Consider the following 23,806-nt stretch of genomic DNA (forward strand, 5'->3'; position numbering starts at 1 on the left):
ACCGGGAACACACCACAAGCGCCTCCGTATACCGGGAACACACAAGCCCCGCTGTATATGGGGGACACACCACAAGCGCCTCCGTATACCGGGAACACACAAGCGCCTCCGTATACCGGGAACACACCACAAGCGCCTCCGTATACCGGGAACACACAAGCGCCTCCGTATACCGGGAACACACCACAAGCCCCGCTGTATATGGGGGACACCCCACAAGCCCCTCTGTATATGGGGGACACACCATAAGCGCCTCCGTATACCGGGAACACACCACAAGCGCCTCCGTATACCGGGAACACACCACAAGCCCCTCCGTATACCGGGAACACACCACAAGCCCCGCTGTATATGGGGGACACACCATAAGCGCCTCCGTATACCGGGAACACACCACAAGCGCCTCCGTATACCGGGAACACACAAGCGCCTCCGTATACCGGCAACACACCACAAGCCCCGCTGTATATGGGGGACACCCCACAAGCCCCTCTGTATATGGGGGACACACCATAAGCGCCTCCGTATACCGGGAACACACCACAAGCGCCTCCGTATACCGGGAACACACCCACAAGCCCCGCTGTATATGGGGGACACACCACAAGCGCCTCCGTATACCGGGAACACACAAGCGCCTCCGTATACCGGCAACACACCACAAGCCCCGCTGTATATGGGGGACACCCCACAAGCCCCTCTGTATATGGGGGACACACCATAAGCGCCTCCGTATACCGGGAACACACCACAAGCGCCTCCGTATACCGGGAACACACCACAAGCGCCTCCGTATACCGGGAACACACAAGCGCCTCCGTATACCGGCAACACACCACAAGCCCCGCTGTATATGGGGGACACCCCACAAGCCCCTCTGTATATGGGGGACACACCATAAGCGCCTCCGTATACCGGGAACACACCACAAGCGCCTCCGTATACCGGGAACACACCCACAAGCCCCGCTGTATATGGGGGACACACCACAAGCGCCTCCGTATACCGGGAACACACCACAAGCGCCTCCGTATACCGGGAACACACAAGCGCCTCCGTATACCGGCAACACACCACAAGCCTCGCTGTATATGGGGGGGGGGGGGGGGACACCACAAGCCCCGCTTCTCATCTTTTGGGTTTGGCTCCGCTGGTGCACACACCGATGCCAGTTGCTCCGTATCAGCCGGTAGGTCGGTGCATTTCACGACATCCCAATAAAAAATTCATAATGAAGTAATTAACTAGTAAATTATTGATGCAAAGTCATTTCTTTTTTTGCATTCATGAGATTGGTCCCATTAAAGATAAAGATCTCAGCGGGGAGGATGAGGGGGTCCTCGCCAGGGTGGGCACGCGTTTCCATACGGCGACACCTAAAGCCGGGAACAAGCGCTCAATTCATCTGAGGAAAGTGACACGACTCCTTAGTATTCATGGAAGTGTTTACTGTCACATTCCCTCCGGACGGAGCGGAGAGAGATGGACGCCGCTAATCTCCTCTCTACACCTGCAGAGTATTATAGTCAGAATGGCCCGGAGTCTCCGGCTGATACGGGACGGCGGGAACAATAATCCCCGGCTACATTTACATCTTAGACAGGAGTGAAGGATCTCGCTGGCAGGTGTCTGCCGTAATGAAGAGGGGGACGAGCCGTGCAGGTCGGGATGCGGCATTACACCACACGTCTCCATATACGCGGCTCTACACCCGGCCCAAGCCTTATACAGAGACAGCAGCGCTAGGAGCAGGCATTGCTCAGTGACAAAAGGGGAATACATAAAATACATTAACAAAAAAAAATTACACATATATATATATATATATATATATATATATATATATACATACATACACACACATACATACACACATATACATATACACACACACATACACCACCCCTTTATGACCCCCATCATTTCTTATACTCCAGAGTTGCATTCACAAAGCTGCTGCTAAAAGTCAACCTATCTCAGCGTCACTCGTCGATTACACCCCGCCTACTGGACTCCTGACTGCAAAAATAGCAGAGATTCACGGAAATAAATCCCCAGATTGTGCGGAATCTCTACCCCCCCAAAAAACGCACCTCAATCTGTTCATCTCCTCCTATAATAAATGGCGGCTTCACTTTATATGTCCAACATCAAGACATTGCAAAGTTCCATCCAGCAGAGATCTGCAGGGTAACCCGAGCGCCGCTGTGGATTAGTCACCATTTGCTGTGGACGTCTCCACTTACATTGCAAAAGATGTGTGAAAAATATGCAATATTTCTGCAATGAAATCCACTGGAGTTGGATGAAAAATCGAGGCTGGGGCCTTTCCCCCCCCGTCTGTTGTATTATCAATAGCGATGAATGAGTATGCTCGGGTGGAAGCAGCGTGTCTTCGGCGTGCTCGAAAAATACATTTGAGTCTCCGCAGCTGCACGTCTCGCCCAAGGGGCCCAGTGGAAAATACTGCGGCACGCGCTGGTGGTCGGATCCATTTTTACAGATCAGACTTGCACAATAGGTGCGTTTAAAGCAAACAAAAAAAAAAAACACAGATGCAATATGGAGCCATCTGTGCCTCAAGTATTTTATGGATCCATTGCAATTAAAAAAGGAAAAAAAACACCTATTATGCATAAAACCAATGCCATATGGATGAAAATAGTTACATACATAAGACCACCTGAGCACGGCTTAAAAGGCCCACAAGTAATGTGAACACGTACCTATAATATTTAAATGGTCAATGACAAAATCCACGACAGCGGAGCAGGTATTAAAATAATGAAATTAAAATAAATAAAATGTGTGTCTTCTACATGGGTCCACATTACAGAAATCTCCTGGTTGGCGATTATCCATTCAGTGGTATCTCGCTCTGCTACTTGTAATACACTAGCTGCCCACTAGTGGGACCCAAGTCCCAGAATCTGCGCATACTGGTGGGGTGTGCGGGTGATGGCCCCCGATGTGGGGTGCAGACGGCAGGATCTGCTCGGGTCCAATAACCCCACGGATGGGGAAATGTGCGATCTGCGTAGACTGATCCTTGTTAGTTTGTGGCGTTTATCAGGAGGCATTTGCCATTCTCTAACTATGCAGAGTGCGCTGACTGTGATGGCCGCAGCGGTCACTGGAGTGGAACCTGGAGTAAATCTTTTCTATTACTGCGAGCAGATAACGCCAGCACACAGCACTTTGCTCACGCTGCTCTGTGTGAGGGATGCCAAGTTCATTACACTATTCATCTCGGAGAGAGGCCGGCGGTGCGGCGGAGGCCGCGTGCCCATAAACTCCTGTGCCATGCTGGGTTATTAAAGGCAGAATAAACCTAGATTTATAAAACGTCTTCACATCTCTTCCATTTACAGCGCAGGCAGCAAGAAAAAGAGAAGGAGAGGCTCCGACCACGAGCAGCCTGCCCCGACCGACGCCAGGCCCCGACCACGAGCAGCCTGCCCCGACCGACGCCAGGCCCCGACCGACGCCAGGCCCCGACCACGAGCAGCCTGCCCCGACCGACGCCAGGCCCCGACCACGAGCAGCCTGCCCAGACCGACGCCAGGCCCCGACCACGAGCAGCCTGCCCCGACCGACGCCAGGCCCCGACCACGAGCAGCCTGCCCCGACCGACGCCAGGCCCCGACCACGAGCAGCCTGCCCCGACCGACGCCAGGCCCCGACCACGAGCAGCCTGCCCCGACCGACGCCAGGCCCCGACCACGAGCAGCCTGCCCCGACCGACGCCAGGCCCCGACCACGAGCAGCCTGCCCCGACCGACGCCAGGCCCCGACCACGAGCAGCCTGCCCCGACCGACGCCAGGCCCCGACCACGAGCAGCCTGCCCCGACCGACGCCAGGCTCCGACCACGAGCAGCCTGCCTCGACCGACGCCAGGCCCCGACACAGCGGGCAGCCTGCCCCGTCCGACGGCCTGCCCCGACCGACGCCAGGCCACGACAGCCTGCCCCGACCGACGCCAGGCCACGACAGCCTGCCCCGACCGACGCCAGGCCACGACAGCCTGCCCCGACCGACGCCAGGCCACGACAGCCTGCCCCGACCGACGCCAGGCCACGACAGCCTGCCCCGACCGACGCCAGGCCACGACAGCCTGCCCCGACCGACGCCAGGCCACGACAGCCTGCCCCGACCGACGCCAGGCCACGACAGCCTGCCCCGACCGACGCCAGGCCACGACAGCCTGCCCCGACCGACGCCAGGCCACGACAGCCTGCCCCGACCGACGCCAGGCCACGACAGCCTGCCCCGACCGACGCCAGGCCACGACAGCCTGCCCCGACCGACGCCAGGCCACGACAGCCTGCCCCAACCGACGCCAGGCCACGACAGCCTGCCCCAACCGACGCCAGGCCACGACAGCAGTTAGCCTGCCCCGGACGACGCCAGGCCACGACAGCGGGCAGCCTGCCCCAACTAACGCCAGGCCCCGACAGTGTTAATGTTCTCTAAGGCCATTATCACTAAAGATTTATATGCAAGGGAGTAGGGAGGTAACGGGAGCTACCAAAGCGTTTATCTCCCCAATGCTTTTTAAAGGGGTTGTTAACTTCTGGGGCTATAAAATAATTTTTTGCATTTCTGGATTACAACATTAAGGCTATAAAACGGTTTTTACAAAGCAGTTTCCTTAAAAATGCTGTACACTTTGGCTTTTTACAGGCCCTTTGTTTTCCTGTGCATACAATTTTGATGTGGTTGCGGTCATCGGTCTTTCACTGAGCCGATTTATAAGAACTGGAAACTTGCACACTGGACCGTCAGAACACGCTCACTGATGAATTCTCAGTTACCTCCTTCGGCAGTCAGCAATACACCGTGCAATACAGAGGCTGTAGAAAGAAAACATGGAAACTTTAAGGGCACCAGATCCCATCTAGGGGCAAATTGCTACTAATTAATTTTAGCCTCAAGCATACATTTACACTAATAAAAATGGTGGACAAGCTCTTCAAAGAGCACATACAAGTGATGCCACAGTGACCAGCCCTGCAGGCTACCAGCACTAATGGTCGGCCCCATTAATCAGTGGCCGGTCTCATTGGACAGAGACCACAATATTGCTCATTGGGGGCATCTAAGGAAAAGGACTACCGCGGACATCGCTTGATGCGCAAGATAAAAGAAAAAAAAATAATAATATTCTCAAATATGTCGTTCTAATAAACTTTCCAACAAGTTTGCAAAAGTACTGACTTATTTGCTGTTTTTTTTTTTATCTTCAAAAGAGTCACAAATGGAGCGACCAAGTGAATAAAACCTCGGCATCGTCCTAGGAGGCAGCGTGACATTACAGGCACCTTTACATCAAGATGGATAAAGTCTCCCTTTCTTTAAAAGCAACAGCAAAAATTTTAAGTGCAGCAAGATTTATCAAGACGACCCCAGGCCGTGCGTCAGAGAGGCGACTAATCAAGTGGCATCACTACCTGCTGGGAACACTGGTACTCAGCGCAGGGCAAACCTCGCCCAATTGCCCCTGACTGCACCTCCGAGTGCAGAGCCGCCCAGAGCGCAGAGCCACCGGGAGCGCAGAGCCACCGGGAGCGCACAGACAGCGCTGAAATTATTCTATCCAGGCAAACAAGTCATCACCGTATTGTATCTGCAGCTCAGACAACGAAAAATAAAAATACCCCTGACATCTGAATAGTCCATTCTCCCGCAAGAGCGGTCTCTAGGAATCACCATCTGGGCTTATAAAAGTCAGTCTCTTGTACCTTCAAGGGAGTCTGTCACCAGAAAATGACTGAGCAAACCAAGCACAGATGCTAAGTGCGCCCTTGGCACGGCCAAAGAGTATAATGCAAATTCCCACCTACTTGTTATCAATCCTTCCGTAATTCACAGCTTTGGAGCCTGGGAGGCGAGAGGGGATAAGTGTAAAACTAACGGTGCACTGAACGGTTTTGGCCACGCCGAGGGTGGGTCATTTATATGGATAGACCCTGGGTGGGCCATGTATACGGATACACCTAAATAAAATGGGAATGGTTGGGGATATCAACTTCCTGTTTGAGGCACATTAGTATATGGGAGGGGGAAAAACTTTTCAAGATGGGTGGTGAGCATGGCGGCCATTTTGAAGTCAGCCATTTTGGATCCAACTTTATAAGTGGCCCACCCAGGTGTATCCATATAAATGGCCCACCCTGTACAGAAGCTTGAGGGCAATTTGCCTTGAAATCCCATAGCATTCACACTAGACGCCTCATCCCACAGCTCCAAAAGTTTACACAGTTCAGTCCTCATCTTCTGGCCGCTCGGCGCGCGCTCTTTTCTTTATGTCCTATTTAGGTCAAGGATTACCTTCATCTTCGGGATTACACAGGCCTTTATGGCGCTACCTTGAAAGATAAACAACAATAAAAGGAAATTCGAGAACCAGACCTCATCTAAAAAGGGAGCAGGGGCTGCGCAGTGCGAATTAGCGGGTGTGCATGAAATGATTTTCTTAAGAAGAGTGGGGCGAGGAGCGAGATGTGATTATACAGGGCAGGACGAGCATCTTCAGACGCGGCTCTAAGCAGACATGAAAGCCTTCAGCTGCGGCTATATTACTTCATCTACAACCCCCCCCTTCCTCCAGTCACAGATACAGAAAGCTTCAAAAGAGCCTGGCAGCTGCAGCAGGGCCACACGGTCCCCGCAGCACAGACAATGCGCCCATTAACCCCTGGGATCCTGGAACAGCGAAGGCCAGGGGCTGCCGGATTGTCAGACCCACCATAGGCCAAGAGATGCACCAAATGCAACAATGGTGCCCAGATATGCCATAAACATGAGGCTGGGCTGCCCTCTACTGCCCAGAGGCTGTAACTACGGGCAAGCAATGCTGAAGGTGCAGAAAACAAGGACAAGACCAATGCAGCAAAACATAAGTCACTATTGGTACTAATGATTGCTGCAAGCGTCACTCCAGATTACATGGTCAGAAATGAGAAATACTAAAATAAAAAAAAAACTGTACATTTTATATATAAAACATACATCCACATATACATTTTAACACCTTTGCACAGATATCTTAAATATTTTTTTTTAAGGCTCATTTACTATTAGAAATTTCTAATTAATCAACTTTCTAAATAGTCTTCAATGAACATGCTGCTGTAAAGTCTGTGCAACTCCTTGGAATAGCAGACTGTCCTGCTGCCTAAGGCAGAGGTAGCGGTGCACTAGGCGTGATTGTTCCAACTCTTCTCTTCCCGGGCAGATATGGAGGAAAACAGACGGGTGGTGGGGGCAAATCACAGATTCTGAGCAACAGTGTGCTGAGTATAAAATGGGGACCTCCTCAGCATCAGAAGAGACCATTTAAGGTCTCTAGAAGGATACAATTCTTAACAGGCGCGAGACATGCAGGCGCGGGTACTCGAACATATTTTCAGACAGTCGGTTAGCACCCAAGCATGCTCAGATAACACCTTATCCAACCACGTTTGCTCATCACTAGTGTCTAGGACTATGAGCCATCATCAATGTCAGATCGGTGGAGGTCCAACACCCCACCAATCAGCTGTTTGCAGCTCTCCTAGTGGGGGGGTACACAGCGGGAACGGTACAGCTCCGCGCACAGTGTAGTGGCCGATCACAGGTACTGCAGTAGCCGAGAACGCCATCTACACTATACGGTGCTATGCTGTGCCAGCACTGTACATTCAGCTGCGGCAGGTGCTGCAAATGGCCGATTGATGTGGGTGCGGAGTGACTACTCCAGTCCTAAGCCACATTTATCAAAAGGAAATGCGGCTAAACAATATGCTATGGTTAGGTCACAACTACAGCGCACTACCGTATGTATGACCAAGGCTAGCGTACACGTGTGCATGCTCCAAGTCGGGCCATGTGTTATATAGCAGCCAACAACCAATTTTGCACCTGACTGCACCCCATTTTTTAATTTGGCATATTTTCAGTAACCCTGCGAGTTCTTGGGAACAATCCACCTTGCCAATTACGCACAATCAAAAAAAAAATAGCTTTTTTCATTATACAGATACAAAAATTGGACTAAAACATGATCAAAAGAAGGAAAAGGAAAAAAAATGGGATCACTGAAAAAAATCATCATATCCTCCAAGGATTGTGCCAGTGAAATTAACATTTTTTTCCCCCCAATGTTCGGCCCATTTACCCAGCCGAGTTTGCGTCCCCTCCGTAATATGCCAAGGGATGCTTTATCACCAATATCTGGAGCATCAATGTCAGGACATTCCTTCCGGTTCGTCTCATTTTCCAGGATGGAGAAAATCTAAGAAAAGCTGAACAATTAGCGGCTTGGTGCGTGGCAGGACATCTGCAGGACTCGACTCTTAGAAGACAGAAATCACCACGGACATTTTCCCCAAGCGGCAGAAGTTAATTAGATGATAAAAGCTTCTTTTGATGCAAAAATACTTTTTCCCACCAATTACATGAACAACTTGGAAGAAAGCGGAGAGATGGGAAGGAAGGGACGCTGAAAAAAAGTTTCAAAACATATTACAAAAAAAAGGAAATGAGACTGCACTCCGTTTCACAGTAGGTCCATCACAAATCTTTCAAGTCGTATTCTAAGCTCCTATCTTCAAAGTGGCACAATCCCCTTTGAAGCTTTGCTCCGAGCAACTTACACTGGGAGGTGCGGCATGTGGACTTAACATTGCCAGCGAGTCCCTTGTAAAGTCTGCAGTCGCCATGATAAAGCTGTGGGCCGAGCACCACGGAAAGCGAGCGGCGTGTGCACACCGCACGAGGTCCGCTGCAGCTACTGCAGGACGCCATACTCCGCACCGCTCCGAAAAGACCAGTCTGGAATGGCAAAAAAAACGAAGGAAGGACATTATATGGGGCAGTAAGCGGCAGCGCTGCACCGACCAATCAAGGTGTGACGCAAGATATCGTAAGCAGTAAGCGGCAGCGCTGCACCAACCAATGTGTGACGCAAGATATCGTAAGCAGTAAGCAGCAGCGCTGCAACAGCCAATCAAGCTGTGATGCAAGATATCGTAAGCAGTAAGCAGCAGCGCTGCAACAGCCAATCAAGCTGTGATGCAAGATATCGTAAGCAGTAAGCGGCAGCGCTGCAACAGCCAATCAAGCCGTGACGCAAGATATCGTAAGCAGTAAGTGGCAGCGCTGCACCGACCAATCAAGGTGTGACGCAAGATATCGTAAGCAGTAAGCGGCAGCGCTGCACCGACCAATCAAGGTGTGACGCAAGATATCGTAAGCAGTAAGCGGCAGCGCTGCACCGACCAATCAAGGTGTGACGCAAGATATCGTAAGCAGTAAGCGGCAGCGCTGCACCAACCAATCAAGCTGTGACGCAAGATATCGTAAGCAGTAAGCAGCAACGCTGCAACAGCCAATCAAGGTGTGACGCAAGATATCGTAAGCAGGAAGCGGCAGCGCTGCACCGAACAATCAAGGTGTGACGCAAGATATCGTAAGCAGGAAGCGGCAGCGCTGCACCAACCAATCAGGCCGTGACGCAAGATATCGTAAGCAGGAAGCGGCAGCGCTGCACCGACCAATCAAGGTGTGACGCAAGATATCGTAAGCAGTAAGCGGCAGCGCTGCACCAACCAATCAATGTGTGACGCAAGATATCGTAAGCAGCAGCGCTGCAACAGCCAATCAAGCTGTGACGCAAGATATCGTAAGCAGTAAGTGGCAGCGCTGCACCGACCAATCAAGCTGTGACGCAAGATATCGTAAGCAGTAAGCGGCAGCGCTGCACCGAACAATCAAGCTGTGACGCAAGATATCGTAAGCAGTAAGCGGCAGCGCTGCACCGACCAATCAAGCTGTGACGCAAGATATCGTAAGCAGTAAGCGGCAGCGCTGCAACAGCCAATCAAGCCATGACACAAGATATCGTAAGCAGTAAGCGACAGCGCTACACCGAACAATCAAGCTGTGACGCAAGATATCGTAAGCAGTGAGCGGCAGCGCTGCACCAACCAATCAAGCTGTGATGCAAGATATCGTAAGCAGTAAGCGGCAGCGCTGCACCGACCAATCAAGCTGTGATGCAAGATATCGTAAGCAGTAAGCGGCAGCGCTGCACCAACCAATCAAGCTGTGATGCAAGATATCGTAAGCAGTAAGCGGCAGTGCTGCACTGACCAATCAAGCTGTGACGCAAGATATCGTAAGCAGGAAGCGACAGCGCTGCACCGACCAATCAATGTGTGACGCAAGATATCGTAAGCAGGAAGCGGCAGCGCTGCAACAGAGAACAGTCCACCTATTGCCAGATCTGCCACCACCGCAGGTGAAACCGTAGCGCACTAGCCTCATTCCCAAACTATAACAGATCGAGAAGGGATAAGGCACTCACACATTAGCCATCATCGGACAAACAATCCTTCGGCTGGCAGCCAACTACCCGAACTCCATACCCAGGTCCCCTCAGCCGTGCACACACCTGTGTTCTCTACCAAAGCCTCATATCTGTTCTAAAGTCACCTATAACCTACATCTAATTAAGCATTATACAGGAGGAAACCCATAGGGGAAACCTTATGATAGTGTATTTTCTCTTACGGCAAGTGCAAAAAAAAAAAATAAAGGCAGGATTAGCAGACCTTTTCTGTCAATCTGTAGAAAAAAAAATATATACTTCTTAGTTAAATCTGTTTTCAGAGGAGGAATGGCTGTGGATTTCTGCACCGCGTATTTCCAGTCCAGCAATGTCTACTAGTGGGTGACATGATGTCACCGTTCAGACTAGTCAGTTTGGAGAAAGTTCTGCCTGTATAATGTAAAAAATGATGAGGGTCTCCCACTGATCTATGACCTAGGTAACAACAAATTTACACCCAAAAACTCCTTTAACACTAGAAGTCCCAGAGAGGGGTCATTTAACATTTCTACCTTTGGAGCTCGAAATCTCTGGGACTTCCAGTGTTAAAAGAAGGTTATTTTATTTCAAATTCAATTTTCTTGGTTATATTTTTGGGGGGACCTATTGGAAGGGTGTGACCAACCGTGGCCCAGCAGATTCACTATAAATCACCCCGGAAAGTGGCAAATTCTAGCAGAAACGTGAACAGTAATTCACAGAACAGCTGCACAGGAGCCACAGATCGCTGCACACAATGCCAGGAGGCAGCTGGAACGATGGAAAGCCAGCAACACTGGAGAGGAGCAGAGGCACTCATTTAGGAGTGGATAGAGGGACCATAGGGGGATTAGACAGACATTTGGAGAACACGTCATGGCCAAATGAGTTGCGTCACCTGTAGGGTTCGGTGTAGCAGAATAATTGTTGTGCGAAATGAAAAAGGGAAATTACAGCCCGACTACTCTGGTGTATTATCTCCCGAAAGAACAAAAGGATCAGAGGAAATCAACAAGGCCAATCAATTAAATGCCAACATAGATAAATGTAAGGCCAGAGGAAATAAAATGTATACTTATGTATTAAATGATAAAACTCAGAAAGATTTGGGTGTATGGGCGGACGGCATTGGTGACCAATGCCAGGCAGCTGCTGCAAAGAAATAAAATGTCAAGGTGCGTTTAACGAGGCCTAGATGCGCATGACGAGAACATAGTTTTGCCTCTATATAAGTCACTAGTGCGGCCACACAGAGTGTGTACAATTTTGGGTTCTGGTGTAGAAGGACATAGCTGAACTAGAGCGGGTGCAGAAAAAAATGGACCAAGGTTATTATGGGAGAACTGCAATACCTGGACAAGTTATCAGACTTGGGGTTAGTCGGGTTGGAAAATCGAAGACTGAGAGGCGATCTTATTAAAGGACAGTACAGAGATTTGTAGAATGATAATTTTACACAGGTCAGCGAAGGTGACATAATGGCAACTTCTATGTCTAGAGAAAAGAAGGTTTAACCATAACCACAAATGATTCTTTACTGTAAGAGCAGCGAGACTACAGATTCTTTACTGTAAGATCAGTGAGACTACAGATTCTTTACTGTAACAGCAGTGAGACCACAGATTCTTTACTGTAAGAACAGTGAGACCACAGATTCTTTACTGTAAGAACAGTGAGACCACGGATTCTTTACGGTAAGAGCAGCGAGACTACAGAGTCTTTACTGTAAGATCAGTGAGACTACAGATTCTTTACTGTAACAGCAGTGAGACCACAGATTCTTTACTGTAAGAACAGTGAGACCACAGATTCTTTACGGTAAGAGCAGCGAGACTACAGAGTCTTTACTGTAAGAGCAGTGAGACTACAGATTCTTTATTGTAAGAGCAGTGAGACTACAGAGTCTTTACTGTAAGAGCAGTGAGACTACAGATTCTTTATTGTAAGAGCAGTGAGACTACAGATTCTTTACGGTAAGAGCAGCGAGACTACGGAGTCTTTACTGTAAGAGCAGTGAGACTACAGATTCTTTATTGTAAGAGCAGTGAGACTACAGATTCTTTACTGTAAGAGCAGTGAGACTACGGAGTCTTTACTGTAAGAGCAGTGAGACTACGGAGTCTTTACTGTAAGAGCAGTGAGACTACAGATTCTTTATTGTAAGAGCAGTGAGACTACAGATTCTTTACTGTAAGAGCAGCGAGACTACGGAGTCTTTACTGTAAGAGCAGTGAGACTACAGATTCTTTATTGTAAGAGCAGTGAGACTACAGATTCTTTACTGTAAGAGCAGTGAGACTACAGATTTTTCACTAAGAGCAGTGAGACTGGATTCTTCACTGTAAGAGCAGTGAGACTACGGATTCTTTACAGTAAGCAGTGAGACTACAGATTCTTTACTGTAAGAGCAGTGAGATTATGGATTCTTTACTGTAAGAGCAGTGAGACTATGGAACTCTCTGCCACGAGAAGTCTTAATGGTCAATTCAATAGGTCAAGAAGGGCCTGGATGCCTTTCTTGAAAAATATATTATTATTACATGTTATGGGCACTAGCTTTTGTGATGAAACGATGATCCAGGTAACTAGTTTGATTGCCTCATATGGAGTCAGGAAGGAATTTTTCCCCTAATATGGAGCCATTAGGATCTGCTTCATTGGGTTTCTGTCTTCCGCCATCAACAGGTTAGCGTATTGGTTGAATTCAATAGACTTGGGTCTACGTTCAACCTTCAATCTAGGAAACTAAGGGTATGTGCACACGTTGCGGATTTGGCTGCAGATCCGCAGCGGATTGGCCGCTGCGGAATTGCAACAGCTTTCCATGCGGTTTACAGTACCATGTAAACCTATGGAAAACCAAATCCGCAGTGCACATGCTGCGGAAAATACCACGTGGTAACGCTGCGGTGTTTATTCCGTAGCACGTCAATTCTTTGTGCGGATTCCGCAGCGTTTTACACCTGCTCCTCAATAGGAATCCGCACAAAAAAAACGCAGGAAATAACGCAGGTAAAACGCAGTGCGTTTTACCTGCAGATTTTTCAAAAACGGTGCGGAAAAATCCGCACACGAATCTGCAACATGGGCACATAGCCTAAAGGAGAGCGGTTTAAAAGACAGACACACTGAAATTGCATGAACCCTCTGATGGCAGCAATTCGGGCTTCTCCGAAGTTACCGTTAGGCACTACAAGGCACTCGCAGTGCATATATGCAGGCTCTGCTGTAACAGGAGTACCTCTTACATAAGTTTTCTGGATATCGGGATCTTTATAGCATTTAATGGCAATAGGTGCTCTGGTTGTAAGACAACCCTGTAAGGAATCATCCTGAACTCCCATACTGCATATTCCTAGCCGAGCACAATAGCGGGTTTTCCTACTCCGGTCAGAGCGTAGTGCAATCCGCTTCATGTTTGGACGCAGGTAGGAGTACCGCCTGACAGCCGCTCATCCCCGCAGAGTACCAGTGGGGCCGTATATTACAGTATCAGCATCTGTCCTGATGGGATCCAAGGGATGCAGATTAGCATAAAATGTAATGATGTCAAATAAGCGTCTGTGAAATAGGGACTGCGTCGAGGCACCATTTCCCAAGCCTGACAGCGGCATCGCGGTTTAGAAATGCAAATGAAACCATTATGTTCAATAATTATATGAAAATATGAACAGTTCAGCATGTTTTCCAGCCCTGATGGCGGTTAATGGGATGTACGCTTATGTAAATAACTACTATTAAAGCTAATGCCAAAAAAACCCCTAATAAATTCATAGTAAAGCTACTGATTTAGGAGGCTTTTAAACGCCAGCAGTGCTCAGTTATTAGAAAGGAGTGCATTATCACGCTTAGACCTCATTACTGCGGCAAGTCAGCGAAACTCCATCAATTATTTGGCGATAATGAAAATGGGAATCATTCATGGTGGGGGGGGGGGGGGGGGAGGGCAGAAAAATGAATAAATGGATCCCTACTCATCAGTTCTTAAAAAAAAAAAAAATAAATAAATAACGTTGGGGTACTGAAATACTCGAGGCTTGGTGGGGGAATGTAAGCGACAGCATCTCTCTAGCGGCTCGCTGGCATCTGACACCTCAGGGTGTTACAGCGGAGACGTGGCATGATTGAGAAATCTGCATAGAAATCAGTGCGCTTAGCATCTGGGGTGACAAATATACAGAGGAAAGCAATGGTGCTGGGACTGTATGATCACTTGTCTCTTGTAAAATGAAATGAAGGAAAAATAAATAAAATTGTTTTTGGGAAAAGCCCATGTCGGGGAGGGTAAAAGCCCACACAGTGGCTCTTTCCAAAAATGCATTTACTTAAACCAACGCTACGATAGGTCTCTTAAGCCCTGATATATACAGTACACTAAAGCGGTGAGTTATCACCTGTCGACAGTCTGATGTACGTGGGGGCGTCCCGAATCTTTCCCCATAGACGAGGTTAGCGAAAAGAACGGATCAGACCTAAAAATGCTATGTCATAGCGGGGGGCCATAGCGGTCAGATGAACTTTACAACAGCTGTCTAAGTCGGTCACGTCTTTGCCATTAGCAAGTGTAGGTCTGTGCTCAAATTTATACCGGTATCAGACATAGATTAATATAAATTATCAGGGAGGGGAAACTTTGCCAATAACTGAAAGCCCCACTTACATTTGTGCAAAGTGGTGGAGAGAGCGACACAAAAATCTACAAAAAAAGTGATAGAAATTTGGAACAAAACAAAATTTTTTTTTTAAATCAGCATTTTGGAGTAACGTCTAACAAATTCCCCTCCTAGGATCCAGCCGAGAAATAAAATTACAGTGCCATTATACTTTACAAGAGCAGCATTGTGTGTGTGACACGCTAAGCAGGAGAACACAAAGGAGAACTGTCAGTGGCACACACAGATGCACAATAAAACATTGAGTAAATTTTCCCCTTATCTGGTGTGCAGTGTGCTTTTCATATGGCACGCACCTGTTACTTGCCAAAGGTGAGTTTGAACGAGCATCATACACTTCAAACAAAATGGTTTACCCACAATTTTGGAAAGGTGCGAACAATTTTGTCCAGACCATTTTGGGGTTGTGTGTGAAATTATGTCCAATTTGCATTTTTTTTTAATCTGTTTTTTTTTGTGGCGTTCCAAAACACACACAAAAGGAAATAAACATGCGTATAATAAAACAAGCGTAACTGCAATAATTTTCTGGGAGAAATACGTCATTTTCTGAAACAATTTCAAGGGTGCCAACACTTTCGACCATGACTGTATAATATTACCATACAGCAGCTGATATAAACTATAAATGTAAAATCCAGCATTCTTGGAAGTTTGTTTTGCTGTTAAAGAAAGTTGAGTTACCCAAACCGTCACCGAGCAGGACAGCAGAATCTTGGTCCACCAGACACGCGATACCTTACGGATCACTGAGGTCTGACCGCTGGGACCTGCACCGATCGGCAAAACTAGGAATTCCAGCCCTGACTGAGCACTTTCCAATATTTAACAGTAGATTATAAGATTGACCGGCTCTCCTTCATTTTCTAGGTGATTAATGGAGCGGCGGTCAAGCATGTGCACAGCAGCTCCATTGTAACGGGGATAAAAGCTCCCAGCAGTTGGACCCCCACAATCAACAAGTTAGGACCCATCTAGTGGATCGGCGATGCAGGAAAACACTGGTTCAAAGATTGCGAATAGTCACCGTTTTGTGACGACTGAAGCCTCCCCTCTCCCTCACAGCCAGACTTCTACTTTGCACTGATGAGGAGCAAAAAGCCAGAAACAGCTATACGCAAGTGTGGTCTTTTTTGGCTTTATATCAAGTAGCAAGGCTACTTAAAGGGTCAATGTATATCATCCTACAGTAGAGCGATGGATACAATGAAAGATTCCCTTTAATTTCCTGTTTCTATATTACTATATAGGTGCATATTCAGAAAACAAAAATGATGCGTCCAATTCCCGAATAGCACCCATCACTAACCAGATGGTCAGAACCAGCATGTCAGGCGAGTCCATGGTCGACCGCACACACAGAACATGGCTAGAAGCATCGGCTTCCCAGGAAAGTGTCCTGTGATTTACAGTAAAACATTCCCAGGTCGCGGTCAGCCGTAATCGCTGCTATAAAGTGCCGGGAGCGCTGCAGGCCAGTCGCTGCCATGCTGGGCAGTGGACCAGCCGCGTAAGAGTTAATCAGATTAACACTTGGCAGCCTGCGGGCCTTATGTGAATGTACCCGAGAATCTGATTACAAGGAGGCAATGTGCAGCAATTCGGAGGCCGCTATCCTTATGGAAAGTGTTCCTGTTCAGCAGGCGGGAATGGGAAATTCATGTTGACAAATGTAGATTTCATAGAAGGGAAGCATGGAGGGAACAGCTGGAAAGCCGCTTCCAGCCGAACGCAGGCAGCATCCCATGCTGATAAGCCATGCTACTGAATGGAAACACATGCAGATTTATTCCTCTCCATAAATTAGTACAATTATAACTCCGAGCACAGAGAAAACGAGAACCGCTGGGTGTGGAGGGGAGGAAATGTACGAAGACAAAAAGGATATCTTCCCTCTCTGTAGCAATGAGGCTGTTCTGCTCCTCCAAATGTCGAATCTTCTTCTCAAACGACTCGTGCTCCATCTTTAATCGCTCCTCCGTCACCTCCTTCTCCTCACTCACCCTGCAAGGAGATGGGTCAGGTTAGAGAAGACACGCACAAAAGGTGCAGAGACGACAAAGCAGATAACTGTGCAGACACCGAATACGTGGAGATGGCGACAGTACAGAGCTGCAAAAAGTACATTACTGATCCCGAGTTACATCCTGTATTTTACTCCAGAGCTGCACTCACTATTCTGCTGGTGCAGTCACTGTGTACATACATTACTGATCCTGTACTGATCCGCAGTTACATCCTGCATTATACCCCAGAGCAGCACTCACTATTCTGCTGGTGCAGTCACTGTGTACATACATTACATTACTGATCCTGAGTTACATCCTGTATTTTACTCCAGAGCAGCACTCACTATTCTGCTGGTGCAGTCACTGTGTACATACATTACTGATCCTGTACTGATCCGGAGTTACATCCTGCATTATACCCCAGAGCAGCACTCACTATTCTGCTGGTGCAGTCACTGTGTACATACATTACATTACTGATCCTGAGTTACATCCTGTATTTTACTCCAGAGCTGCACTCACTATTCTGCTGGTGCAGTCACTGTGTACATACATTACTGATCCAGAGTTACATCCTGTATTATACCCCAGAGCAGCACTCACTATTCTGCTGGTGCAGTCACTGTGTACATACATTACTGTTCCTGAGTTACCTCCTGTATTATACTACAGAGCTGCACTCACTATTCTGCTGGTGCAGTCACTGTGTACATACATTACATTACTGATCCTGAGTTACATCCTGTATTATACTCCAGAACTGCACTCACTATTCTGCTGGTGCAGTCACTGTGTACATACATTACTGATCCTGAGTTACATCCTGTATTATACTCCAGAACTGCACTCACTATTCTGCTGGTGCAGTCACTGTGTACATACATTACTGATCCTGAGTTACCTCCTGTATTATACTCCAGAGCTGCACTCACTATTCTGCTGGTGCAGTCACTGTGTACATACATTACATTACTGATCCTGAGTTACCTCCTGTATTATACTCCAGAACTGCACTCACTATTCTGCTGGTGCAGTCACTGTGTACATACATTACATTACTGATCCTGAGTTACCTCCTGTATTATACTCCAGAGCTGCACTCACTATTCTGCTGGTGCAGTCACTGTGTACATACATTACATTACTGATCCTGAGTTACCTCCTGTATTATACTCCAGAACTGCACTCACTATTCTGCTGGTGCAGTCACTGTGTACATACATTACTCATCCTGAGTTACCTCCTGTATTATACTCCAGAGCTGCACTCACTATTCTGCTGGTGCAGTCACTGTGTACATACATTACATTACTGATCCTGAGTTACCTCCTGTATTATACTCCAGAGCTGCACTCACTATTCTGCTGGTGCAGTCACTGTGTACATACATTACATTACTGATCCTGAGTTACATCCTGTATTATACTCCAGAGCTGCACTCACTATTCTCCTGGTGCAGCCACTGTGTACATACATTACTGATCCTGTACTGATCCTGAGTTGCATCCTGCATTATACCCCAGAGCTGCACTCACTATGTTAGGGCCCTATTTCTAACAAGACACATAAGGTCAGGGCGATCTGCAGAGAGCACGATGGTGGGACGCTCTCCTGCATAGTAAGCATCGGGCTGATGGCAGGCACAGTAGCCTGCGGCTCCTCCAGACTGTAGCACCAGTTACACATCTTTCTGCACAATGAGGAGACAGTAGGTCAGAGGAAGGCTAAAAGCTCTGCACAGGCAAGGAAGGCTCCCTGTCCGGGTGATGCCACTAATCCACCCTACGTGGCACTGTCCCGTGATAAGGACGGCTGCGCCTGCAGTGTAGTAGGAATGTGCTCTGCCGTACTGTTTCTCCAGAGTGCTGGCACGGACACTGTGCTCTAACAGGGATAGGCTGACTGATCATGTTGTCTAATAAAGCGAGGAAGGGGACTTGAACTCTAGTGCCAGTTATTGGATGTAGCAAGACGAAAAGTCAATATTGACCATTTAAAACGAGGAGGACTTAGAAATTTTGGTTTTTCTTTCATCCTATTTGCAGACACGGTGTTTCAGATTGTTGCTCCTCTTCTGTGCAAAGCATGAGAGGCCTCTGACTGGTATCTAAGGGGTAACATTTCTCCTTGTCGATAGTGACACGCCTGACTCCTTAAATATCAGTCAGAAGCCTCTCATACAGCAAAACATAATCTCATGTTTTGCACTGAGGAGGGACAAGGACCTGGAACAGGATGATGAAGTTATTGCTCCCTATCACATTATGGTAAGTAACGCATGAACAAGCCACCGGAAAAAAAAATCCAAATTGCGCCCTCTCCCATTATAGCCAGAATTAATAAAAAAGCATTTATTAGATACCCATAATTATAGCTGTACATCACTTCCATGTGAGAAATTGTATAATTTAAAGGGGTTGTCACCTATTACAAAATACCGATCCCGGGGCGCAGTTTGTTATTAGAAAAACAAACAACGCTTCACTTTTTCCCCAAAATACAGAGTCGAGTCTCTGCTGCTGCTCTGTTATAGTCCGCATGGCTGGGGACACGTCGATAGTGCTGCAGCCGATAAGTGGCCGCAGTGGCTTTGAGCGGGGCGATACGTCTACTCGGGCAGAGCTGCCGAACTCAGTGACTAATAAACACCTATAAACAAAGGCACCACACATTAATACTATAAAAAAAATCACTTTATTGATAGAAAAAAGACCACAACCTGGTCTATATTAAAAAAGCCATAACAGGCATACTGGTAAGACATAACAGACACAGAACGGGTAGACAAAACCTGGTAGATAACAACAAATCATTATATATATGCACTAAGTGTGACAATAAAGGCTCTCATTAAATAACAGACATGCTATATATAGCGGTAGGGCAGTTATGGAGTCACTTTATTTACTTCAAGACAGTGCTATAGTCACTGTGCACCAAGTACAGGTGTACATATATAACGGTGCTGGAGCAAACAAAATAAGTCCACAGTACAGGAGACCCCTGGACGAAGCATTTCACTGCGAAACGCACGTCGGGTGTGGTAGACCCCTGGTTTCTCTCCTGTACACGGGTAACATGTTCTATGTATATATTTTGTAGCAGGGCATATGTTCTGGTAATTTTCTGACATTGTGCATATTATGTGTTTTTGTGTGTTTTTGGTTTATTTAATCCCACGTTACAACGTATGTTGATTTTTTCTAATGAGCCAGATGCAAGCATATGTGGACTTATTTTGTTTGCTCCAGCACCGTTATATATGTACACCTATACTTGGTGCACAGTGACTATAGCACTGTCTTGGAGTAAATAAAGTGACTCCATAACTGCCCTACCGCTATATATAGCATGTCTGTTATTTAATGAGAGCCTTTATTGTCACACTTAGTGCATATATGTAATGATTTGTTGTTATCTACCAGGTTTTGTCTACCCGTTCTGTGTCTGTTATGTCTTACCAGTATGCCTGTTATGGCTTTTTTAATATAGACCAGGTTGTGGTCTTTTTACTATCAATAAAGTGATTTTTTATAGTATTAATGTGTGGTGCCTTTGTTTATAGGTGTTTATTTGTAGTTTGGTAATCCACATAAGGATATATTTTAGGTGTTATATACGAACTCAGTGACTGCCAACGGGAGGGCAGCGTTACAGCCCAGATCAGATACAGGGGGCAGCAGAGCAGACTCTACGCTGGACCAGGGGAGGGTAAGAAAACGGTTGTCGGTTTGCTATAGAAAAAAAAACACATGCAGTATCTGGTACATCCGAGTGTCTGTGTCCTGCATTCTCTAAAAGAGCAAAACAGACTCATAGGGAGCACAGAGCACTTCACTAAACACCAGTGCAGCATTACCAGATGTAAAATGCATCACACAGAATTTGTGCATTTACATCTATTCAGCATCCTCCGTTCGCAGACCCCCAGTGTCAGTCGCTCATCAGCGGACCACCACCCTGCTCCGTATGAACCTTCTTTATATACACACACGTCACCATGTAGATAAATATCACCGATGGCCAACTCTAAGTTTCAGGTTCTATCAGGGGGTTAAATACATTTTTCCTACTACAACAAAGCTCCAAAGCCGAAAGTATAACAAAAAAATACCCGGAACAAAAATTGGCGTCAGGCTTTATAGTCCGGACCGTGCCTCCTAAAGTGGACCCGTCACCAGGTGATAAGTGCGATCGTACAAGACCGGGTCTAATTTTGTTCCTCCCCCACCACCCCCAGAGACGGCACCCCTCTTCCCTGTTGGCTGGGTTCGGTACTGCACCTGAGCAACACTGAACTGAATATCTGTTCTTTTGCGCGTACATTTGGCATTGTGGCACAAGACCGGTGGGTGACAAGGGGCTGAGGGCAGAACGGGGGCACCAGTCAGAGCGCTGCCCATGTCAGGGCCTTGCCAGATCCGCTACATCTGTGCCCCATTGTGCAAGCATGCAAAGACCGGAAAAGACAGTAACTCCCAGCAAACGTCTCCTACTGGTTCCATCCCCAGAGCCGATGTTCGTGCATCTGCGCAGCCAGCAGTGAAGAGGTTAAGGATTGCGTCTGCACGCCACGCTTCCCGGCAGCACCTGGCGCCTCGCACAGGAGAAGGGCATCTGAATGCTAAAGCCTCGCACAAAGCAATGAGTCCTTTATGGAATTCGCATGTCACTTAATGGTGCATTTTATTGCTAACTAAATATTAAGCGCGGAGTTAATAGCGTGAGAGATGGCCGCGCCGCACAATCTATTGCGCTGTAGATGCTCCGCCGAACTCCCTCGTCTAAATGAGATCATTTCGGCTGCGCCTCTCTGTAGCCAACATGGAAGCACATAACTCAGGGAGCGTATTAAGCAGGGTTATCCATCACGGCCGCTACCTCTCGCCACCTGTTCCAGCAAAGCGCGCGCGAAAAAGATCAATTATGTGCTAAATATGGGCACGAAAGAGCAACCCGTCTTACTCTTCTGACAGCCCAATATTAGGAACCTAATGTGTTATTTGACATCTTTGCCCAGATCTAGGTCATCGTTATGCTCCTGGGGTCCAGACAATCTTTCACAGGACGCTGGTCACAGGAGAACCTGAGAGGACAAACGGAAAACTTTCTGTCTACAACTTGTGGCACTATAAAAGGTACGCCGCCCTCCGTTATGATGCAGGATCTAAGTCCATCTGCCATAATATTAACCACATGCCAATATTGTGCAGTTCCCCATCGTAGCACGATAGCAGCTCCCACTAGAAATTAATCAATTCACACGACCCAGTAAGCCGGCCACGTCAGTAATTTTGTGGTCGCTGGAGGGCTGCCCAGAAAACCACCATTTACCTAATGGCAGCCGAGGCTTGAGGGGTCGTTCTCAGGGATCCCATTCAGTAGCCCCAAATTACCGAAGGGGCCGATGGCTCGAGTCCTGCAAATCGATTTGCACCAAAACAATCTGTCACTCACTGTGGCATGGACTCCATGGGATTATGAAAGTGTCCTGCGGTATCGACATGAATCCTCGGCAGATCCTCTATATCCTGCCCATTGCTTTTTGTGGCCTCCATGCCTTTGAATGGATTTCTAGCTCATCCCACAGAGGATCAATCAGACTGAGTTTTGGAGAACGTGGAGACAAGTCATCACTTTGATCTTAGTCTCGTTCCTCACACCATTCCTGCAGTGTGGCAGAGGTGTGAGCCTGCTGGAAAAAGGCCCTGCCATTAGGGGATCCCACTGGTATGAAGAGGGTACATTGTCTGTACATCGATTAGGTGGGTGGTATAGGTGACATCCACATGATGCCAGGACACAAGGTTCCCCAGCAGAACAGCCCTCCACTTGTCTGCTCCTTGTAGAGCCTCCTGGTGCCATCTCTTCCCCAGATAAGTGATGTATGCACCTGCCCGACCACATGATGCCAGGACACAAGGTTCCCCAGCAGAACAGCCCTCCACTTGTCTGCTCCTTGTAGAGCCTCCTGGTGCCATCTCTTCTCCCGATAAGTGATGTATGCACCTGCCTGACCATATGATGCCAGGACTCAAGGCTTCCCCGAAGGACATTGCCCCACCACACCGCCACCACCGGACGGTCTTCCTATAGAGCCTCCTGGCGCCATCTCTTCTCCAGATAAGTGATGTATGCACCTGCCCGACCACATGATGCCAGGACACAAGGCTTCCCCGAAGGACATTGCCCCATCATGCCACCTCTACTGGACGGTCTTCTTCCTATAGAGCCTCCTGGCGCCATCTCTTCTCCAGATAAGTGATGTATGCACCTGCCCGACCACATGATGCCAGGACACAAGGCTTCCCCGAAGGACATTGCCCCATCACGCCACCTCCACTGGACGGTCTTCTTCCTATAGAGCCTCCTGGCGCCATCTCTTCTCCAGATAAGTGATGTATGCACCTGCCCGACCACATGATGCCAGGACACAAGGCTTCCCCGAAGGACATTGCCCCATCATGCCACCTCCACTGGACGGTCTTCTTCCTATAGAGCCTCCTGGCGCCATCTCTTCCCCAGATAAGTGATATATGCACTCGGCCATTCACATGACAAAAAAAAAAAAATTATGATTGATGAGACCCGATTGTCTTTTTCCGTGGTTCCTTGGTCAGGCATGGATGCCCCTTAGCCCTTGTAGGCACTTCTGGTGGTAGCCCACGATCACCATGGGCCGTGGTACACAATCCTAAATCCAGAAAGCTGCGATACTCTGCGTGTCCTGACATTTATATTATAGCCACTAGCTATTTTTTCAGCAACCTGT

At 47.9% G+C, this 23,806-nt stretch overlaps 1 protein-coding gene across 4 annotated transcripts in view; it reads right to left on the reverse strand.

Moving 5' to 3' along the window:
• KIAA1328 (KIAA1328 ortholog) overlaps window positions 1–23,806 on the reverse strand; it is a 182,899-nt gene that overhangs the window by 105,033 nt on the left and 54,060 nt on the right. For all 4 annotated transcript variants that reach the window (XM_069747407.1, XM_069747426.1, XM_069747417.1 and 1 more), the window contains one exon: window positions 16,914–17,029. In XM_069747407.1, coding sequence (XP_069603508.1) covers window positions 16,914–17,029 — 116 coding nt within the window. The remainder of the gene's footprint in view (window positions 1–16,913; window positions 17,030–23,806) is intronic.

Source organism: Ranitomeya imitator, chromosome 1 (genome assembly GCF_032444005.1).
Source record: "Ranitomeya imitator isolate aRanImi1 chromosome 1, aRanImi1.pri, whole genome shotgun sequence".
In the NCBI taxonomy this organism is placed as follows: Eukaryota; Metazoa; Chordata; class Amphibia; order Anura; family Dendrobatidae; genus Ranitomeya; species Ranitomeya imitator.